The 22020-nt window shown below is 36.1% G+C and overlaps 1 protein-coding gene across 10 annotated transcripts in view; it reads right to left on the bottom strand.

Annotated features, from left to right (window-relative positions):
- Window positions 1-1441: 1441 nt before the first annotated feature.
- The window catches only part of RFX3 (regulatory factor X3), a 325429-nt gene continuing 304850 nt past the window's right edge, over window positions 1442-22020 (bottom strand). For 7 of the 10 annotated variants that reach the window (XM_030919587.1, XM_030919588.1, XM_030919593.1 and 4 more), the window contains 2 exons: window positions 11979-12021; window positions 7873-8410 (listed from right to left, as the gene is read on the bottom strand). In XM_030919587.1, coding sequence (XP_030775447.1) covers window positions 8172-8410; window positions 11979-12021 — 282 coding nt within the window. In that variant the 3' untranslated portion in view covers window positions 7873-8171. Of the gene's footprint in view, window positions 8411-11978; window positions 12022-22020 lie in introns of all 10 variants that reach the window. The other 3 variants (XM_010389306.2, XM_030919590.1, XM_010389299.2) reach the window with 2 other exon arrangements.

Consider the following 22020-nt stretch of genomic DNA (forward strand, 5'->3'; position numbering starts at 1 on the left):
AAAATAATATTAAAAACTCATGGCAGGACTAGTATTATGGCCAAGTAATGCACTAATTATAAGAGATTTGTAAGACCTAAAATTTCCAAGAGAAATCAAGTATGAAAATAAGATGAGAAACTGGGAACTCTTCGTTTTGTATGAAAATTCCACATATCTCACAAGTGGCAATGGCCGCAACATGAAAATGCCTAAATTGGTCAGATTACTTTTCTTTCTACTCTAGTGTTGTCTCTACTATTAGCTATAATTTTGCCTACTGTTCTTTCATTTGTTTATTAAATAACATTATTTGGATACATTTCTAAGCTACTAGTTTAAATATCAATGTAAGTTAAAATGAATTTGGTGTTTCTGTGGGCTATGATGCCAATAGTGTAGTTGTTTTTATTTGTTTTTTAGATGGAGTCTCGCTCTGTTGCCCAGGCTGGAGTGCGGTGGCACGATCTTGGCTCACTGCAACCTCCACCTCCCGGGTTCAAGCGATTCTTCTGCCTCAGCCTCCCAAGTAGCTGGGACTATGGGTGCGTGCCACCATGCCTGGGTAATTTTTGTTATTTTCAGTAGGACGGGGTTTCACCATATTGGCCAGGCTGTTCTCAAACTCCTGACCTCGTGATCTGCCCGCCTTGGCCTCCCAAAGTGCTGGGATTACAGGCATGAGCCACTGCACCCAGCAACAGTGTAGTTTTAGAGATCACTTTAGACTACGATCTGGAAGTATCATGCTGGAGATTCCAAAAAGTGTATTTTTGGCTTGTATTTCTTTTAAAGAAACCCCACATAAATGGGTTATTCCATATTCTAACAGGAGGCTATCTATCATCTATCTATCTATCTATCTATCTATCTATCTATCTATCTATCTATCTATCTATCCATCTATCTATCTATAGTGATTTGAAAGTAAATTAAATGTGACGTAAATCATTTTAAACTTGATTAGGATGGTGGCTACATGATTGTATGTGTCTGTCAATATTCATAGAATTGTACACCAAAAAGTGAATTTTCCTGTAGGTATTCTATGGAAAAACACTGGCAGCATATCTTCTTAAGTGTGTTAAATTTTAATAAGCAAGTTGAATGTAAGAAAGGAACTTGAGTGCCAAATATCAATGTGAAGTGACATAAAACAAACACACTATGCACATCCAAAAATCTGGATTTACAATGGAAATGTGACAGCTTCTGAAATTATATAGCACTCAATCATTAATTTTCTTTGAGGGTAAGATTTGTACCCTGCTGGGCTTATAATTTTCTCTTTTTGTGCTGTTCATGTGTAAATATTGCCAATTTCATTTGACACAAAAAAGGAAAACAACTTAATTTTGTTTCTAAGTTAATGAATGACAGATACTACCCTCCAGATGAGGTACTGTATTATTAGCTTCCAGGCAGTGATTTGAGGGGAAAAAAACTCAAGCCATTTCCAATGTATTTGTAACAAGGAAACAAATTTATTGATTTTAAAAGACAAGACACCATTTTGTTTTGAAAAACACAAGAAAGCTAGCCTGAGTTCAAGTCTGAAATATTCAGAAAAATCCTACTAATATCTTTAGTATGTTCCAGTCATTTGTTTAAACAACACACTAAAAGTTAATATATATTTTTATAATTATAAAAGTTCCCCAGTTATTGTACAGTACACAATACAAATCGCCCACAAACTATTATTTAGCTCCTGCCAATTTTGAGAGGACATGATATACTAAAAGATTTAGCATTTCTCACAAAAATCACATCAGGAAATACGTATTTACAAAATCAAATACATTATACAAAAAACCATCACATGTTATTCGGTAAAGATGTTTTTAAATAATTAAAAAGTTTATTCAACTGTAGTCCAAAAACTGGAAAAGAACATTACATTATCTCACACATACAATCTCTACAAAAGTTGCTTACCTCATTTACATAATATATTCAGTCGATTGTAAAATAAATGTTCAAATATGTCCTAGTGTTACTATGTTTCTGTGCTTGTGGGACTGAATAATGTAATCGGCCACTTACTAAGTGAAATTTAAATGATGGCACTTAAAAAAAATACAGTTATCTTAAAAAAACACAATGAAAGAAGTTTTACCTAGAAGGTACGAAAGCCCTGAGTGATAGTGAAGTTACTGATTGGTAAGCACTACAATTAACCTAATTAAAAGTTTACCACCTCAGGCACAAATTTCCAAGTTTTTTCAAGGCACTCACTTAAAGTTTCTGTAACCAATGCATTGGTCACCACCATAGGTCCAAATTGATGATGGAAATGAGTAGAGAAAAAAATTTGCTTTGGTACAAAAGATGCTTTTTAAACGAATAAAATTCAATAGCTTCTTTAAAATTGTTGTTTAGCAGGTTAAAACAAGGCGATCGTTTCTTCAAAAACACTAATTTACTGAAGGAAAAATTTACTTGGTTATCAACAGTCAATGGGAGTTTTTATATTTTCTTTCCTCCCCAGAATCAAAATTCTTCTAAAAAAGATTTGTTGTCCTCATTATTGAGCTACATAAACAATTCTTACCAAAGATTTTCATTACTCAGGGCTTCCAATCCCAACATCATAATTTATTTAAAAAAACAAAGGAAAGAGGGGAGAAAAATAATCAAACCAGAACCAAATAAAAGAAGAGACAAAACATATATATTTTTTTTTAAAAAAGTATTATCAATTATTTCAAATGAAAAGAAAAAAAAAAAATCCTAGGCAGTCACTTTGTAAGTGGCTTTTACTATTTAAGTAAAATTGGTAAACTAAACTCAGGTCTACTGGCACATAAAATCACTAGCAGCAATGATCAAGGCATGCAAACTGAGAAGCATTTACAGTAAATCATCATGAAGAATTCAAAAGAAGAGAGTTAAATTAAAACCCTTTGAGTATTGCATGTTAACACATGAGTAATTTGCATGGTTTGACTTCCTAAACTGCCTAAAAAGCAACGTTTACGGCATACTTGCACTATGCTATGGATGTCCTTTCACCAGACATCAGAATAGGTTACACTCTTATTTGCGCCCGGCTAGGGCAGCGCAAGCACATCTGCAGACAACACTGCTTTCATGTTCGATCACGCAGGGAACAGAGGGAATCAAGTGCACGAAGAGATTCCCTTTAACAAAATCAGCAATGGTGTAAGCAGACTGACATTTAGAGATATCAGAAGCAGTAATCATAGCATCTCCTGACAGATGAGCTTAAAATCAAGTGCTTTGCTCTCCATTCTATCTATATATAATTTTTTGACAAAGTATTAAAGTTTTGGAGCATAGATAAAATTATGCCCTGTGTGAAATTCCCAAACAATATTTTATGAGCGATCTAACTCCAAATAGCCTAACTGCCCCCAGAGTTCAGATTCTCTTAATCCACTTGAACTCGTTTCTTCCTAAGGCTTCACTTACACTTGTACTTTCTAAAGCTAAATAAATGAGATCTTTTGTTTCATTTTGGGAAAAAAAGAAAAAAAAAAAAAAAGAAACTTAACCCTTTCTTTATACCTTTTAAAGGCAATCTAGGTACCTTCAATGTGCAGAAATCAGTTATGACATAGGTCTATCCAGGCCCATGTATTTGTCCTCCTTTTCTAGAAACTATGGTGTGATGCTAGAAAAGTTGATTTTTTTTTTTTTCTGTAAACAGTACACTTACTTAGATGGCAGTGAATATTTGGGAATAAATATATCAAGCCCTCTTGAAGAAAAATTAAGAGTTGTATATAAAATGCAAGTGTTCGGCGTGGAAACACTTTCTCTTCCTACCCCCCCCCCCCTTAAAAAAACAGCATAATTAGACATTTGGGTATAGAGTATACTTTACCGGTCTAAGTCTAAATAAATGATCTGAAAGGCTTTTGTCCCCCATTGTATATCTTACAATGCTCAAAGGGTTAATACAAGGCATTACATCAAAGGGGTTTTCTAATACTAGAACTAAGCACTGAATTAATGCTTCTATTCCAGTTTTTAAAAATCACCAAACTTGCAGAAATACTAGGATTCCATTAATTGATTTGTTCTAACCATATACATGGAGGTTGTTCTGATCTAGCAACAAGCCCAATTTTCAATAGCACTGCATGCCAATCCTCCTCCCCCATGATCTGGTGTGATTCATACAGATCACAAAAGTTCTGATCTCAATTTTTGGATGGTTGTTATTTTCTCACCAAGAATGTGTGTGTCGGGGGGATATAATAAAGGTCAATTTATTGTATATAACCACTGCCTCAAACTGTACACAAAGGTGACTTGCCAAGTTTTTACTTTCTACTTGTGTCCACACAGGGAGGACCAACATCACAGTGACACACATTTTTTTTTTTTCTTTTACACTAATGTTTCAAGCACAGCATTATTTTAGACATTTCAAATATATCATCTGAGGAATTTTTAAAAATTTGAAAATGCATTTAGCACTTTTAGACAGTGCATTCATATAAAAAGATTCATGATTACGGCACTAAAACCGTATTCATTCCTGAATGACTTTTACAGCATTCTACAAGAACATATTCATTTTTACTTGTTTACTACAAATCAAAGGCAGTCAATGCTGCACACTACTAATTTTAGGTATGCAGTGTTAAAACCATTTTCTAAATTTTACTTTGTTTTAAAGTACACCATCTAAAGAGAGGTGCATAAACCGTGCTATACAGTACAAGAAAAATCACACAAAGGAAAGCAGATTTCTGAAAAGGCAGTAAGACTTATACAGTCAGTCCAAACACAGTTTGGATGAAAATCCTGAATAAGTGACTAGCAACTTGATAGCCAAAGAAAAAATTGAAAATTGGGCCCTGTCTTCCAAGGAGATGGTTCATCCATTCCACCCTATTGTTCATTGGTTTCATGAATGCAAATCTTCTGAGTATGATTTTCAAAGTATGTCAAGATCAAACTATACCCATGATACTCAATCCTATCATATGAAAATATCTTTTCTGAAACTTAAAAACAGTCAACATAGCTTCCTTACATGCTTCCTCACTGAAAGTGTAGCACTTGGTTTATGTAGGTATATTTCATGACTAGTGATTGGTTATAATTGCAAGAAATACAAAGAAGTCTTAAAATGTGTACTTGTGTCATTTGTGAATAAATCTGTTAAGAGTGTTAGTGTCTAATATTATTTAGAAAACCCAGTTTCAATGAATGAAAAAAGGGAAAAATGGAAATAAATGCAATAAATGTGATTGCTCAATTTGCTCAAATGTATAAATTATGTTTTTATTTTCTCAAATATTTCACAATTCAAATTTGAAATTGATGAAAATGTTTGTATGTGTGTGCATGTTTTAGTGTGAACTACAAATAACCAGAAGTAGCATAAACCATAGGTCTTCTTTTTATGTTTTGATCCAAACTACTCACATTAGTCACAAAGAATATTCCTAAATATTCATAAAGGAGATCAGAATATTTTTATTGAGTCTAGTTCAAATGTAATCATGTTTATTAGTTCTTAATCTGTCCTAATTTAAACAAACCATGAACAATTGGAAGAAATGTTGAATCCTGGAGCATCCCCGATCCCTAAGCCTCATCAATCTAAATTTGCCCATTATTATCAGATTCCTGTAATGATACAAATATATCCAACATTAAATTAAAGGAAACAATGATAATAAATACATTTAAAGTCACCCAATAATCAAAATGAAACCAATAAATACATTTGGTCCAATACAGATATGGTATCATTCAAAGGATGGTGGGTAGAGACAGGAAACTGAAAAAATTCAGAAAGAAGAGCCAAAATGAAGAGTGTTTTTTCAATTTTTGATTTTAATTTTACCTGTAAACACTTCCTATGCACAATGAAGTAGATACATGATCTTTTGCAGCTTACCATGTTTTGTTTGCCTTTTGTGTGTGTGTTTTGGTACAAATCCATTGTCTTTTTGGGAGGAAAAAGGGAGACAGTAATTTAAATGATATTGAGATGAAGGTGATGCTACCATGCTAGTGAAGACTTTCAAATATATGAGTTGTAAAATAAAAAATTTCAATCAGTTTTTAAAATTACATCTAAAATATTTAAATTTTACTTAAGAAATGTTGTTGATGTTATTTGAGTAGTCTGAGGCAATCAAGCAACAGCAGCTTAAACACACTGTGTATTACCTGATAAGCCATTTGGTATTTCTAACTTTACAGACTGGCTCACCTCTTCTTTCAAACCCCCCACCCCCCTTACCCCAATACCACTGGAAAGATAAACATCTTGGTTTTAATATAGGCCTCATTTGATAATCTGTCAATCGTTTTGTGCTTTCCTTTTTTTGGCTTTATTATCTATTTATTTTTGCTGATTAGTTTTTTACAACTATTTAAATGAACAGATGTGCCTTTTTTGTGTTTTAATCATTAAATAATTTGAGTGCTTAAAAGAACCTTGGCTTTTCATGCAAATTAAAATGGGGCTGGGATTTTAACTCTCTAGGATCTCACCTTCTGACTTTGTAGCAGACTCCTGCCCCATGGGCACTCATGTGTGCATGTGGACACACCAGCACCTAGACACACAGACAAACATTTAGACTGAAAAGATGCACTTCGATAAGTACCTGCTTACTTTGTTAACTTTCTAAAATTGTAACTAAATAAGAATGGTCTAAAACATATATGATTTTATGTAACAAGTTGGTATTAAAACTAGCCTGCTATTCCACACCCTTAAGCAATCTGATTTGTAATCAAGTAATATTCAGCTCTAAGAATAAAAAATAGATCCACGGTCACTCAAAGAGGGGAACTGATTTTCGTCTTTTTGTTTTGCTTTGTTTTCCCTAAATTTCCTTTGAAGAACATGTCACCTGTCCTTACTTCGGGAATCTGAAAATGACAGGCACACTTTGTCAAATGGATTGAAGAGTTAGTCACATGAACAAAATAAACCTTACTAAACCTTAGCTTCAGTTCTGTTTTAAGGCACCATGTAATAGCCGAGGTACGATGATCCCTGATGTACATTCTTCAATGGCAATGGTCCATCCAGCCACCTATCCAAATCCTACAGAATTGGGGATAAGTAACAGTGAGGTGTGCCAGTTACACTGCCTTCAGGTTCTGTTTACAATTTAAATCCACGTACTTTAGAAACCAGGAAATAGTTTTGAAGGAAATAACATTATGTAGGTTGCTACATTCCGTGCATTCTATAAATTCTCGTTTATAATAGCAGCATATTGAACTACTATTAGGAAAAAGACCTGGAATAAAAGAAAGTCATCCAAATGGAATGGTTTCCTGTATGTCCAGTTCAGTATAAGTAGCATGTACACTTAAAAAAAAAAGTCAAGTCATTTTTTCCTGCTTCAGTATCTAACTATAACAGCCCCCACTTAACAGCAGAATGCATCTGTGCAGTGGTCCCAAATACAGAATCAGTAGTCTTTAAACAGAGGAATTGGTATGCAAATAATAGTTAAAATTCAATGTTTAACGGAAGCTTGCATTGTTAACATGGTTTAATAATTATGTACACAAACTATGTACCTATTAGCATAATCTCTTGCAATTCTGTCATTTACTCTGAACTGATAAATGCACAGCTCAATTTTTCCTCAGAGAAAAATAGATGACCTTCCAAACCCTCTAGCACTATAATAAAAATGCTCTGTATTCTCTCTCCGTACTCAAAATGTTATCAAAATAGTGTCTTATGGTTCTGTCCAATGAAAAGCACCTTTCAAAAGCAAATTTGATGCATCTGCTGCCAAATGGGCATGCCTCCAGTGTCAATCAAAACAATCATTTCTTTTGATATTTCACAGAAGTGCATCTAATTTAAAAACTTACACATGAAATCATACACCAAGACTAACAATCAACAATAAAATATTTTAAGCTACAAAAAAATGTAAATTCCTTTTTAATTATAAGAAAACAAAACATTGACGTTAAGTGTTGTAAAAATCCTTCTTGACACCTGAAACTAAGGGAAAAAATTCATTATTAAGAGGCAAATAATTTGTTTACGTTAAAAAAAAAATCTGGCAAAATACATACACCCATTCCATTTCACAACTCCAAAAAGTTAATGTTCAGCACAGATAGAATTTGACAACAGTCGACCTTCAGGCTTATTAAATTTTCAACTTAAGCCCAATATCAACAGGGTTAATGTAAGCTGGAGAAATACGCTTTAATATTCTTTAGACTGCAGTGTAGGTATTTCCTGTAGCGCTGCACTGTCTGATAGTCTGAGTACTTGTGACAATGTGCTCGCTGTGAATTGGATTCAGGAGGCTTGGTTGCACGCCAGTCTCGAGAACAGGCTGCATGCAGCCCACTGGAAATGCCTGGCTCAGCTCTGTTTTCTCTCTTTTGGCTTGAGGCTCTGAAGAGTCATCCAGTTCTTCATCCATTTCACTTTCCACTTCACTGCCTTCATCTGCACAAACAAATAAAACCAAGACTATTATCAGAAGACAAATTAGAAAATAGCAATCAACACGTGCTTTACAAACACTTTAATATAGTACATTAAGAAAGCAACATCTTAGCGCTTCTCAGGAAACAAAGCTTATAGGTTTTCTTTTCATCGGAATATATTCATATCAATGCTGTATTGATGCATCTATAATTCTTTCAAACATAGCGAGATTAATTTACTTTTGGCAATTTGTGATTGATACTTCATTAACTTTTTTAAAAAAGCCTTTGGAATTTCCATAAGTGTCTATATTAAATAATGGCATAATTTGTGTCATAATAAAGTAGTCACTTTGGTATGTTACACTGACTTTTGAGGAATGTACTGAGCTGAAAACGCAAATCCAAAAAAAGTTTTGTTTCCTCCAAAAATCTACACTAAATATACATTTTATCTATGCTAGCGTTAATGTGAGTAAGAACTATGTTGATTCTTAATATTACTATTCCATGTATAAACAGAGGCTGCTGTAAGACTTTTTAGCATTTATCAATGTTATAGATGGTCACAGTATTAAATAAACCCTTAATTTTTATTATAAAAATTATTAAGGCTGAGGCAGTAGTATCAGATTAAAGATGTGCAATGGATTTCCATTCTTGGCAGCTGATACTGTTAATAGCTGGTATTCATTTCTGGAAATTAAATGCATTATATAGTCACGGTTACCCCCAAATTGTAATACATTTTATATTAACTAAGGCATCATTATAATAGAATGCCATGTAATTTTTTTCCAGTATGCACTGTTAAAATTCAAAAGTACATTAGAGACAGAAAATGCACATATACAGCTTTACTATTGTGTGACAGTCTCCTCAGAATACCTCTTCATGAGGGATAATTACAGTGGCTTGTATAAACAGAGTCAGGTCTCCATTCTCTACTGTTCTATGGCATATCACTTACAATGAATGTGCAACAAGTATCTCTTTAGTCAGATTAAGTTGGATTCTTTGCCAGCAGTAAGATTGTAGCTTTACCACTTGGTAGACACCCACAGCAAAAATCTCTGGTAATGCAGCTGTCTCTATAAACAAGGCCCCTTGACTTTTCTTATTTCATTATGACTGGGGCAAAGTTGGTTCTAGAAAAAAGCAGTGAGAGGTAAAAGTGCTTCCATATATGGTTGTACAGTGTACAGCCACCAGGAGCAAGGTCTGAGAAATGGCAATTTGTGATTAAACAGGTGGAGTTTAATATGCATTACCTAGAAATGTGTGTCATACTTTAGTGACCAATAAAACAAAGAAGTGCTCTTAGATGAGGCAAAAGACATCTTGGTCCACCTACTTTATCAAGTTACCTTTTTGCCTCTGGAAAAGGAACTTAATGATAATATTTGAGTGTGTCAGAACAAGTATATTCAAAGGGTTGAAGGGCTACAAGGAGAAGGACACCTTTTGTAGACATTTGCTTCATCAAGAGGGTATACTTGAAACATGTTTGCATGAAATGTTTTGGTTTTTCATCTTTTTATACATAAAACAAAAATGTCTGTAAGGATCTTAACACAAACTCTTCATGGTGGTAGTCTCTTAGGGTTGTGATAATAAAGCTTCACTTTCTATAGTTTCTAATTCTCTGTATTATTTGAAATTTTTATATGGAGCAAATATTCCTTTTATTATCAGAACAAGAATTCTCATTTTGTGGCAGAAGCCCTCAAAAACTCCTAGGATTTCACATTCAATCTTTAGGCCCTGAGTATGCCCATCTGGCTCTATCTCAAGAGCCATCAAGAGGTCTGGGGGTAAATGGGACCAGCGTGGCCACCTCCAGCAGGTGAGGACAAGTCACACTGCTTCTCTGCTCCCTGTCCACAGATTTCCCTGTGCCTAAGAAATTAGTGTCAAAATAATAAAAAAGGGAGCACTGAAAAGACAAAAACTCATTTTCAGGCAGGGAGGGCAGTGGAGACGAAGTGAGGAAAGTCCTTCTGTCTATTTTGTTGTGGATGGAAAGGGTAGTGAGATAACGGACTGGACAAACTTAAGTGTTCCAGGTACGTTTTGCTTACATCTATCTCTGGGTGACAGGTTTCCTTTGGAAAATCTACAAAGCAACTTATAAAAGCAAGCCCATTCTCCAGGTCCTAAGGACAAAGGAATGTAATTCTGTAGACATTTTATGCTTCTATAAAAACTTGAAGACATTTCCTAGGAATCTACGTCAGGTTATGGAAATTTGGTGCATAAAAACTAAAATTAGGTGCTATAGGAGTTTACAGAAGATTGTCGTTCAGCACTGTGTGAAGAAGCCTGGCTGGAATTCAGTCTCTGACTGAGTAGTAAATCTCTACTGTCCTTCTGGACACCCTGGGATGAAACTCCTAAATTTGGGTTATGAGGCTTTGGTGTGAGTATATCATCAGTGTTGCTTTATGATGGACATGGGTATCAGTTACCACGTTTCTTGCTCTAAAATTACTAATTAATATCATCATTGACTTATTTTTCTGAGGATTATTTGGTTAATCCTATATTTGTAGCAACAATTTTTTTGGCTATAATTTTCTGATTTCCCTGCATTGCTAGTGTACTGAGTACCTTAATATAGCACGCTCTGGAGAACAGCGCTGAACCTCTTTACAGACTCCCCACGTACTTCCTTTCACCTCATTTTCCCCAGTGACTCTGGCCTGGAAGGGCTAAGTGCATAGTTCTCCCCAGTTTTTGTGCATTTTGTACCTGTCTCTGATAGTCAATAACCATAACAATTCCTTAAAACCTCAAAATACCTCCCTCCCTCCACCACCTTTTAAAGGAAAGAGCTCTGTTTCCTGCAGTGTTTAACAGAAAATTTACTTGTTTTTAATAATTGCACTGGTATTTTTATCAGTATTGTTTTGCTTGTGCTCTGCTTATAAAGGTGGGTAAGATTTGTGTGCTCTATCCCCATTCTATCTCCCCCTAAGTCCACCTTGCTTTTTTTATTGTGTGATTTTGTTGATCCTCAGGTTCTTCAGAAACATATATCATGTTATCATATTATACTGTATATTAGAGTGGCAATGCTGCTATTAAAATTTTAGAAGTATATATGTTACCTTCTTCATCTATACCACTACTAATCTTGCATTTACAGTAAACCTCACTGCTATCTCTGAGTTCTTTTTCTATACAAAAGTATGAATTGGTGAGGTAGGTGAGCCAAGGAATCGTTTTTCTTGCCTGGTGGGCCTTGAATAAAAATGTCTCATCCAATTTTATCACTTATCTCCAGGACTCTAGCCATGGTCAGAAATAATTTCTTGTTACTTGTAATGAACTTTAGGCAAAAAGTGTAAAGAACTTTATAACTACATTTAAATTCAATTATCTGCAATTAAAATACCTCATATGTAGAAGGCATAGCGATGGGGAAAAATGGAGAAATAATGAAAAGACAGGAGTTTCACATTTATCTAGGATTTGTATGCCACTTCTGCAAAATCAGAGTGTTGTAAACATACAGTGTATTTTCCTCTATGAGAATTTGTTAGTGAAAAAAAGTTCTTAAAATGTACATTATTTTCAATTCTTACCTTTATCCAGATTTCCAGGAGACACGGCATTTAAATCACCAAACTGCAAAACAATAGTCATTTGTGCAATAGTTAATATTGGGCAGAATAAAATAATATTCTATCAGTCTGTGGTAAAAACACCAATCTATGACTCTTTAAAACTGCAAACTAGTGGCCATTTTGATCTCTAATTACATGGGTCACATAATTTTCCAATCAAACTTGTCAAATTTGAACAGTTCAAATTATGTCACAATTTAGCTGTCTTAGTCTCTTTGCAGAAGGATAACAATTTTCTCTGCTTTCCATGCTCCATTTTACCTTTTATTATTTCAACTCAGCAATGAAGAAATAGGGGCCTGGATGACTTGGATGAAGACTGATGTGGCAAAATGAATTTGGAAAAGCCCCAGTCAAGCAAGACACATCAGTTCCACCCCCCAATGCTTGGCTGATGAGTCCACCTGGAAGTCTCTACATTAGAGAAACAATATCCAGCAGTTTGGCTGAACTCTATTTTTAAAGCTTTTATTAATAAACATAAAAATATAATAGAAACTCCAAAATTGAGGGTTATTTGTTTTTATAAAATCTTTAATTTGAGACTTCTCTCTTAGATAATAGGGTCTCACTTTGAAAAGAAAGGCATCTGATCATTACTAATGTCAACAAAAAAGAGCTTGAAACAATAGAGAACAATTAATAGCCTTCGGTTTAGATATGATTTTCTAACTTAGTTCAACAGTTTGATAATTTTACAATGAGAAAACACATTTTGAGAATCTCAGAGTGAACAAAGATGGATGAACTGAAATAAAAATTGAATAGAGTAACAAAGCTAATCAAAAAAAGGTGAAGAGAAACTGCAAAGCATCTACTTTTAAAACAGTAAACATTACTTTTTAAAGGTAATAAGTCATTATTAGAAATCCAGATTTCTCAACAGGCTTAGAAAGGATGAGGCAGAAATTCTACTTACATTCGGAAGTTTGCTTATAAAGAGCTCCATGATAGGAGTATTTTTTTCATCTACAAGGTTTGTCTATAAAGTAATAAAACTGATCTTATTTTGCAAACATACACATATTTTTTTCCCTACCTAGACAAGTACTATTCTTCACAGTAGCTACCTTGGCAGCTTATACATTTATTCCAAGGTTCAAGGTTCTGGAATTCCTCTTTGACAATTTCAAGAGTTAGTTTATGCATCATTAGGAAAGCCCATCTTGTTATTTTACATCCAACTATGGCTCCAAGCAACACTCCAGATTTTATTTACTATACTTGTTCCTGGGATGATTTGACTACTCAACAAAATTCAATTCACCTCTGCCACAGTTCAGGTTATTTAAAATAATGTCATTTTACCTTTACGTCTTAGCATTTCAGAGGCATTCCATAACATTTTTAAGCCATAGCAGCATTACTGGAACAAATGTGTAGCTTTCCTAGGTGACTGCTTTGAAGGACACAGGGGCCTCCTAGACATGTAATTATTAGTATGTTTATTTGAAAGTCTGCCCCACTGCTTTAGAGTTATTTTTTAGAGTTATTAAAAGTAATGGCAAAAACCGCTATTACGTTTATACCAACCTAATACATCCCACAGGGCAACAAATATAAATCATAAATACTGAAATTTTGAAGTTGTTCCTGATCACATAGGTCAGGTCTTTGTATAAGTCTAAATAAAAATCCAGCGTAAATTATGTGGGTATTCTTGAATTAAACAATATAGTCTAAACAACAAAAACCCAAAGGGATTCTTCATCAATTTTTGGTATTATTTAAATATTTTAGAACTATAAACAGAAAATGTTCAAAACTGAAGGATCACTTACAAGTTATTACTAACTGACATAACACAAGAAGATATAGATTTAAGGGAATACTTAACACTTAAGTTCTTGAAAAGAGTTGGCAGTGATGATTCTAAACACAACTTTATACTGATAAAAAGTGAGTATTCTATTTGCTGTTGAAAAGTCTCTGAAAGTTGTTTGTAGCTAAGTTATTGCTGCTATTGCTGATCAATAATATCACACAGAGTGTCTAAAACCAAACTCTGGATACATTTGAAAATTCTCTTCAAAAGAAACATTGCATTTAGTTGCTACTTAACTCTGAAAACATGACAACTTCCTTAATACAAAGATTTTCCTTAGACGTTTCTACTTAATATGAATAATACATTTGATAATTGAAGAAGCTGAAAACAGAAACCAAAACAGCTTAAATCTCAGTGATTGTTATTATCATTAACAAAAATCCATTTACACACTAAATTCCAAGGCTTGTCATTATGCACTATGTTGGACAATGTACAAAGAATCTCAGAGACACTGTCAATGCCTCTAGGTGTCTCTGGGATCAACGACAAAGTTTTACATGTATGACAAATAGAGAAAGTAGATTACAAATTTTTTTAAATCCTCTGATGAAGAGATCAGATTTTGCTATCCTATAGAGCTGAAGATGAAGGCTTTTATATGCATTTTACATGTGAGGGGAAAATAGATGTAAAATTATACAGGAAAAAACACTTTAACCCTGTAGATAGACTGCATGAGATCAGCAAAATCAGTTCACTTATTCATTAAAAGTCGATAAATATTTATTGAGGATTTACTATGTGCCAGGCACTATGCCAGCCAATTCTAGTCAGATCAATTTGGAAATACTCCTGTCTTCAGGAGGTAAGTAGCAGAAATTCCCTATATTCTGAACGGTAGGTAGGTTAGTAGAAAAATGAGCAGCTTAGGAAACCTTAGGGAAGGTTTTAGAAGTATAGGGTTCAAGTCTTAGAAATGGAAACCAATTTCATGGGTTTATGGCATGCAGCAGGTCAAGCAGCAGGAAGGAAGTGTATGAACAGTGGCAGGGAAGATTGAGAGCAGGCAGAAGGAAAACAGTAGCATAGACAGGGGCCAGAGGACAAGATGAGGCCAGCACAAATCAAAAACAGAAGAGAGGCCAGGCAAGGTGGCTCACACCTGTAATCCCAGCACTTTGGGAGACTGAGGCAGGTGGATCACCTAAGGTTGAGAGTTCGAGATCAGCCTGACCAACATGGTGAAACCTCATCTCCACTAAAAATACAAAAATTAGCTGGGCGTGGTGATGGAAGCAGGAGAATCTCCTGAACCTGGGAGGCAAAGGTTGCAGTGAGCTGCGATCATGCCACTGCACTCCAGCCTGGGCAACAGGAGCGAAAGTCTGTCTCAAAAACAAGCAAGCAAGCAAGCAAGCAAACAAACAAAAAACAGAAGAGGAGAAAGTAGTAAAAGATTTAGATTAAAAAAAAAAGGAGCTCACAAGAAAGTATAGTGATTATTATGAAGTTACAGCATCACAAATTGGGAAAACTTACTGTTTTGTAATTTTTCCTCTTGCACAAAGGATTAGAGGAGACTACTCTTCACTGACGTGACATCTTACCACTTGCAAGGTGTGTTTGCAGTTCAGTAAACGGTAGGTTTTCTCTCAAACAGACTGCGAGTGTCACACTGTCAATATCGCTTCCCTGAAGAGGCTTTTCCTGGCAGCCCTATCTTGAGTATCGCTGTCCCTGTCACCCTCAGTCACCGCATCATGCTCACTTCCCGCAAAGCACCCACCACAACCTGCAAAACTTATTTTGTTTGTTTCTTCACCTAATATATGTCTTCCCAACCAAAATGTCACTGCCATGGGTAAGAAAGTTTCTTTGTTCTCTTCATAAATGTATCTCAGAACCTGGTATAGTGCCTGATACACATTAAAGGCTGAATAAATACTTACCAGATGAATAAATGTACTTCCTCATTTCAGCCTCACCAAAACAACTGAGGGATTTGGCAAGTTAAGTGCTTATATTTCATGTTACAGCTATTGAAAACAATGAGTTGATTTGTCTAACATCAAGTAGTAAATATGGTGCCGTTAGATTTGAGACCAGATATTCTCCTTGGTTTAGAATCAGAGAGAGAGAGAAAAAAAAGGGAGAAATGGGATGGGATGTGGGGTGAGAGAGAGAGGGGAGGGAGGGGAAGGGGAAAGAGAGAGAGAGACACCCACACACAGAGAAAGAAATATAAATTAAGGGATTTTAAAAGTGCTCTGGAGTTAGAAAGCATATGGCCTTCAATGTATGAATTCACATTCCATCAGTCAGAGAGATAAATAGGAAACGTTCGAAGAGAAACTAGAACAGACGGTAGAGAAAGCATGTCTATTGTTTGAGAGAAGAAACACTTCCTATCCTATAGACTATTTCCTCCAGGTCCTGACTAGGGTCAAAATAATGAACACTTCACTGGACAACAGCAGGCTGGGAAATGCATGCTCGAGGTAGCCAGTGAGAGTCTGTTAGCACATATATTCATGTAAGACCAGCAATGTCCATGAAGTGTAAGTGGGCAACAGTTTAGCACAGTCAGGGCAACAATGGGCAGGATCCCTGAGAGACCCTGGGTTGTAGCCAGGCAGCTGGGTTGTTTATTACAGGATTTTGAGGCCTAGTACGTGTCCCTGAGCATGGTCACCACGAGAGGAACCTGGCTCAGCATGGGAGAATGCAGCCCACAGGTGCGTTGAAGAGACTGTTGCACATTCAGTTCAGCAACAGCTGACTTTTCATAGTGAGGCAGGCAAGCCTTGTTCTGTCATGTTTGGGCACTAAAACAATGCAGAGGAAGTCAGGGTGCCTAGAGAGGAAACAGGTGGGGATCCATGGGTGGGGGCGGGGGGAGAAACATACTGGAACAGATGTAGGACAGAAGGAAAGAGCTCAGGGGATTGGGATGAAGACCTCACCCTTAGGGACACCTTCCCTGCTGGAAGAGCTTACCCCACCCTGAGAAAGAATTAGTGAGTAATCATAATCACATTTATGTTATACGTATCATTAATTCTTTGTAAGCACAGCCATCGCTTGCTAATTGTTTAAGCAAATCTGTAACAAGTTCCCCAATAGTGTTAATTTGGATCTTTCCAAAGAACCAACTTAAAGTACTTCACATAGTGCCTGGCACATAGGAAGCACTTAACAAATGACCACCATTATCAATATTGTTATTATTTATAAGTATCATCATTATCTCCCAAGAACTGCAGACCAGACATGCAGAATCAGTCTGACTCTACTATCCCAGTACTCTGAAAGGATACCAAAAGCTGTATAGAAAAATTGCTTCTTACAGAAAATCTCCCTGTTAGTATATCGAGATTACAGATTTATAGGTAGGCACATTTTCATCCTTCCTCTCTCTCTTTCTCTATTTATAAGTCCAAGTCTAATATCACTATGTTAACTATCACCCACAAAACAAAATAAAACAAAACTGATAGCAGCAAAGTAAAAAGTGTATTGTCAAGAAGAGGGGCTGGTAAAGTTTTTCAGTAAGGGACCAGATGGTAAATATTTTAGGCTTTATAGTCCATTAAGACTCTGTCACAGTTAATTCAACTCTACCACTGTAGTGCAAAAATAGCCATAGATAACAGGTACATGAATGTGTATGACGTAGCTCTAATAAAACTTTACAAAAACAGGGCTGGGCACAGTGGCTTATGCTTGTAATCCCAGCACTTTGGGAGGCACAGGTGTGCGGATTGCTTAAACCCAGGAGTTTGAGACCAGCCTGGGCAACATGGCAAAACCCCATCTCTACAAAAAATACAAAAAAGTTAGCTGGGCGTGGTGGCACGCACCTCTAGTCCCAGCTAGTTGGGAGGCTAAGATAGGAGGATCAAGGTGGTCGAGGCTGCAGTGAGCTGTGATCGTGCCACTGCACTCCAGCCTGGGTGACAAAGTAAGACTCAGTCTCCAAAAACAAACAAACAAACAAACAAACAAACCCAAAAGCACCCCACCCCAAGACCAACCATTTCATTTACAAAAACAGATGATGAGCTGGATTTGGCCTGCGGACCACTGTTTGCTGACACCTGACTAGAGGAAGAGCTTGTAAGACCCTAGAAGACCTGCTCCAGCTCATTAACAGTGAAGGGAACAGAAGATTTTTATCTTTGAGAAAGATATATACGGACTTGGGTCACAGGAAGGAAATGGAACCAGAGGCTTCAAGAGAGCACAGCTCATGCATATGGGCATCACTGATGAAGGTCACAAGGGAAAAAACAGTGTCAGCTTTTAAAGACAGAAATGAGTTAGAAAAATAATCTTCCTCTACTTTCGCTGGGCACTTGCATATATAGGCAAAGAGAGACAGAACAAAGCTGGTGTTCAATTGTATGCATTCGTGGAAGAAGAAGGAAGAAGTCTAGAGTGACAGAAAAGATTGCATGAAAGTTTGCAAGACAAAATATTGGGGAAAAGTTTACATGTATTATTAATTCAGGTGGGGCAAGCTTCCCTAATGGGACATTTGCTCCAATTTGGATGGCAGGTGAAGATGTAAAGAGAGAGTCTAATATAGAAGTTCTCCATAGGTAAAAGCAAATAGGGAGTGTTCCAGATGATGATGACTTTCAGGGTGGGTCACCAATGGAGAAAGGACAGTAAGATGTGTGGCAAGGAGAGCTGGAAGCAAGAAAAAAATAATATACTGGAAGAAGAACCTATAATTCATAAGTCATCACTGAGCAATATTCATTCAGAGCAAGATAGCTTTCATACTGTAACAGAAACCTATTGCTGCTGCAACAAATTATCACACTTAGTGGCTAAAAACAAGACAAACTTATTATCTTGTCATTCTGGAAGTCAGAACTACTAAACGGATTTGGAGTCACTAAAATCAAGGTGTTGGCAGAGTTGTGGTTCTTTCTGAAGTGTCTAGAAAAGAACTTTTTTCCCTCTTTTTCAGCTTCTAGAGGTTGTCATCATTCTTTGGTTTCTGGCCTCCTTCCATTCAAAGCCAGCGATGTCAGGTTGAGTCTCACACACTGCATCACTCTGACACAGATTCTTCCACCTCTCTCTTCAGGTTAGTATGTAGTATTCTACATACTAACAATGTAGTTACTCTTGTAACTACGTTGGGCATACCTGGATAATCCAGGATAATCTCCCCATTTAAATTCAACCAATTAGCAACCTTAGTTTCATTTGTAACTTAATATATTCACAGATTCCAGGGATTAAGATGTGGACATCTTAACGCCCATCCTACTGCTTATTACACATACATAAGTTATTTTTTAAAATTATCACATTTGCTTGAGTGAAACCATATGACATTTTTTTTTTCTAGTATTGGAGGAAACACATCCAACCAGATTAAGCTATTTGGAACATAGTAATTTTTTGCTGAATTTTGTTTATGTTCTTCACTAAGGGTAGGGTACAGTGGTATGTAGGAATCAATTCATCTTTTACGATACATTTGTCACTAGTATATTTGTACTTTATTTTTCATTTACAGACTTTTAATTTTATATACAAGTTCCTACGGTCTGAAAGTGTTTACAGCATGCATTTCAAGGTCTAGACTGTTGAAACCATACATGCATCTAAAAAGTCTATGAGGTTCACAGAGCTGAACATTGTTAAGGAAGTTGACAAGGAAGTCATTCAGAGAAAGAAGTGGAAACCAAAATTGAGGAAACCAAAATATACTGAGGGGTAGTGGGGCCAAAGCAGTCCTAAGCTCCATATCCAAGCGAACATGTTAAAGTACACACTAAGGAAGAGGATATATCCTGGTTCTCTGGACAGTTTCATGAGTACCAACCCATGCTACCAGCTGCACCACAAGCAGCCCCAAAGACCTTGGAAAGCCCTCTGTGTTAGCACTTCTCAATGGTTCCATGAGGATCCATGCTGTGCAGAGGACAGCAGTAAGAGGCCAAGGTGCTGGCATATGATCAGATGGAGGAAGTGACCACAGGCAGTGGACACGGCCCAGCACACAAAGCAAACACCACATTGCCAGAAGCATTCCTGCTGACCTGGGAACATGATCATCAGCAACAGATAGTCCACATATGTGAAAATGTTAACCAGAAAAGACTACTCACTTGAGGGTTATCAGGTACCTTGGAGACCAGTTCTGCCAGCAATGGTAACTTTAGATAAACAAATGTAGGGGAGAAAATATGTATGTATGTGTATACGTATATATTTTGCCAGTTTCTGTGAATGAATCATTTGCTCTAGGAAAGAAGATTTTTAAGCTGTCACAGGCCCAAAGAATAAATGATTATACAGTTTTCTGAAATAGTTTCTATTTTGTGGCTGGAATAAGATATCTCTTTGGGAAGTTACCTTTTAACTTGCTTAAATTCTATATATTATCCTTTCTCTCCATTTCACAAGTACTTAAAAAACCTTTCATTCATTTCTACTAGTTAAGATTTAATTCAAGTCTAGCTATGACTGTCTAGTTAGAACTAATTATGTTTATGCTTCTTCTCTAATGTTCCCATTTTCTTTTCTAATTGACTTGTTTCCCCATTCTATTTTGTTGTTTGTATTTTTCAAAGCATTGAATTAGTTTGCCTTTGATTCCCACTTTGGCTACATACCAAAGAATGCTGTTGGATTCTTTGTAATTCCATGAATCATTTGACTCAACATTCAAAATCATGAATCATTTGACTCAAAAATTGTTTGCAGGGTATTCTTCCAGTTGCAGTACAATATTATCAATGCCTTCATGTGTCTTTTTGTCATCTGTTTTATCAATTTCAACTTTAAGTTTACCTTTGTATGGTCCAAAAAATGATGATCTAATTATATATATTATTACTTGGATTGTCAATGCAGAATTGATTTTTAAAAATCTAATCCAGAGTAGAAGGCAAGCAAATACTTATCAGATATTTATATATTTGCACAAAGGGAAGAAGATGGAACTAACAAAGATCAAGAACCTACTATGTGCCTGTCTGCCTGCCTATCTACTCTACTTACCTACGTAAATTAATCTTCACAAAAGCCCTATGAAGAAATGTCCTTATGCTTATTCTGTTGAGGAGAAAACTAAGACTCAAGCAAGGATATTATATATAACTTTCCCAGGTTGCAAAGATATTAAATGGGAAATACAGAATTTAAATACAAGCATGGAACACAGCATGGGAGGAACATAAGAAGTGGAGCCAGTCTGACGTGGGTTTGAATCACAACTCTATCACTATCAATTATGTGATCCCACGCCTGAGCCCATGAGATCAAGGCTGCAGTGAGCCGTGATTGTGCCACTGCACTCCAGCCTGGGCAACAGAGCAAGACCTTGTCTCAAAAAAAAAAAAAAAAAAAAAATTATGTGATCCCAGACAAGTTAAACTCTTTGAGCCTTAGACTTCCCAATATATGAACAGTGTTAACATGAGGACTCTCAATTTGCTCATGTTTGCAAAGGGACCTAGAACAGTGCTTCTACCGTGTCATATTCTCTTTAAAACTCAATTTTCAAATACTATTGATAAAACCATAGAATTCCATTTAATAATAAGGTCATAAGATGATGATTTTAAAATGAAATAAATACCTCTAGCTAAGTGGGATTCCAGGAAGCACAGTCTAAGAATGGAAGGGTACTGTGGGCTTTGACTTCAGGGTGACACTGTAAACTCAATCTAGGGTGGGAGCCGGAAGTCAGTTTATGTACTGATCAAGCCATTTATGATTCAAGCCAGCAAATACCATGAGAAGGGCTGGCCTGAGAATGGATGAAGTGCTTGTGTGTGCATGTGTTTGGTGCAATGGGGGGTGATTACACAACTGGAAATAGCTGATGAACTTAGATGAGTATCAGCATGTAAACCTTTGCCTAACCAAGTGTTTCTCTCTGTTCTTCAAAGAAGTCAGTGAAGAAATAAAGCCCTTAAAAGCTCTTTTTACAGAATCAGGAAGATTGTTCACAAGCAGATTTGGAACTTCCTGACTCAAGGCTTATCTTTTCACCATTCCATACTTAGCTTGAACTTTGTAACATTCTGAATTTTACAAATAATATATAGCTCTGTAATCTTTTTATTAACCTTAGTTAATAAAAGTGATCAGGCCCAGGTGGGTGGATCACCTGAGGTCAGGAGTTTGACACCAGCCTGACCAACATGGAGAAACCCCGTCTCTACTAAAAATACAAATACAAAATTAGCCAGGCATGGT

The sequence above is a fragment of the Rhinopithecus roxellana genome, chromosome 16 (assembly GCF_007565055.1).
Source record: "Rhinopithecus roxellana isolate Shanxi Qingling chromosome 16, ASM756505v1, whole genome shotgun sequence".
In the NCBI taxonomy this organism is placed as follows: domain Eukaryota; kingdom Metazoa; phylum Chordata; class Mammalia; order Primates; family Cercopithecidae; genus Rhinopithecus; species Rhinopithecus roxellana.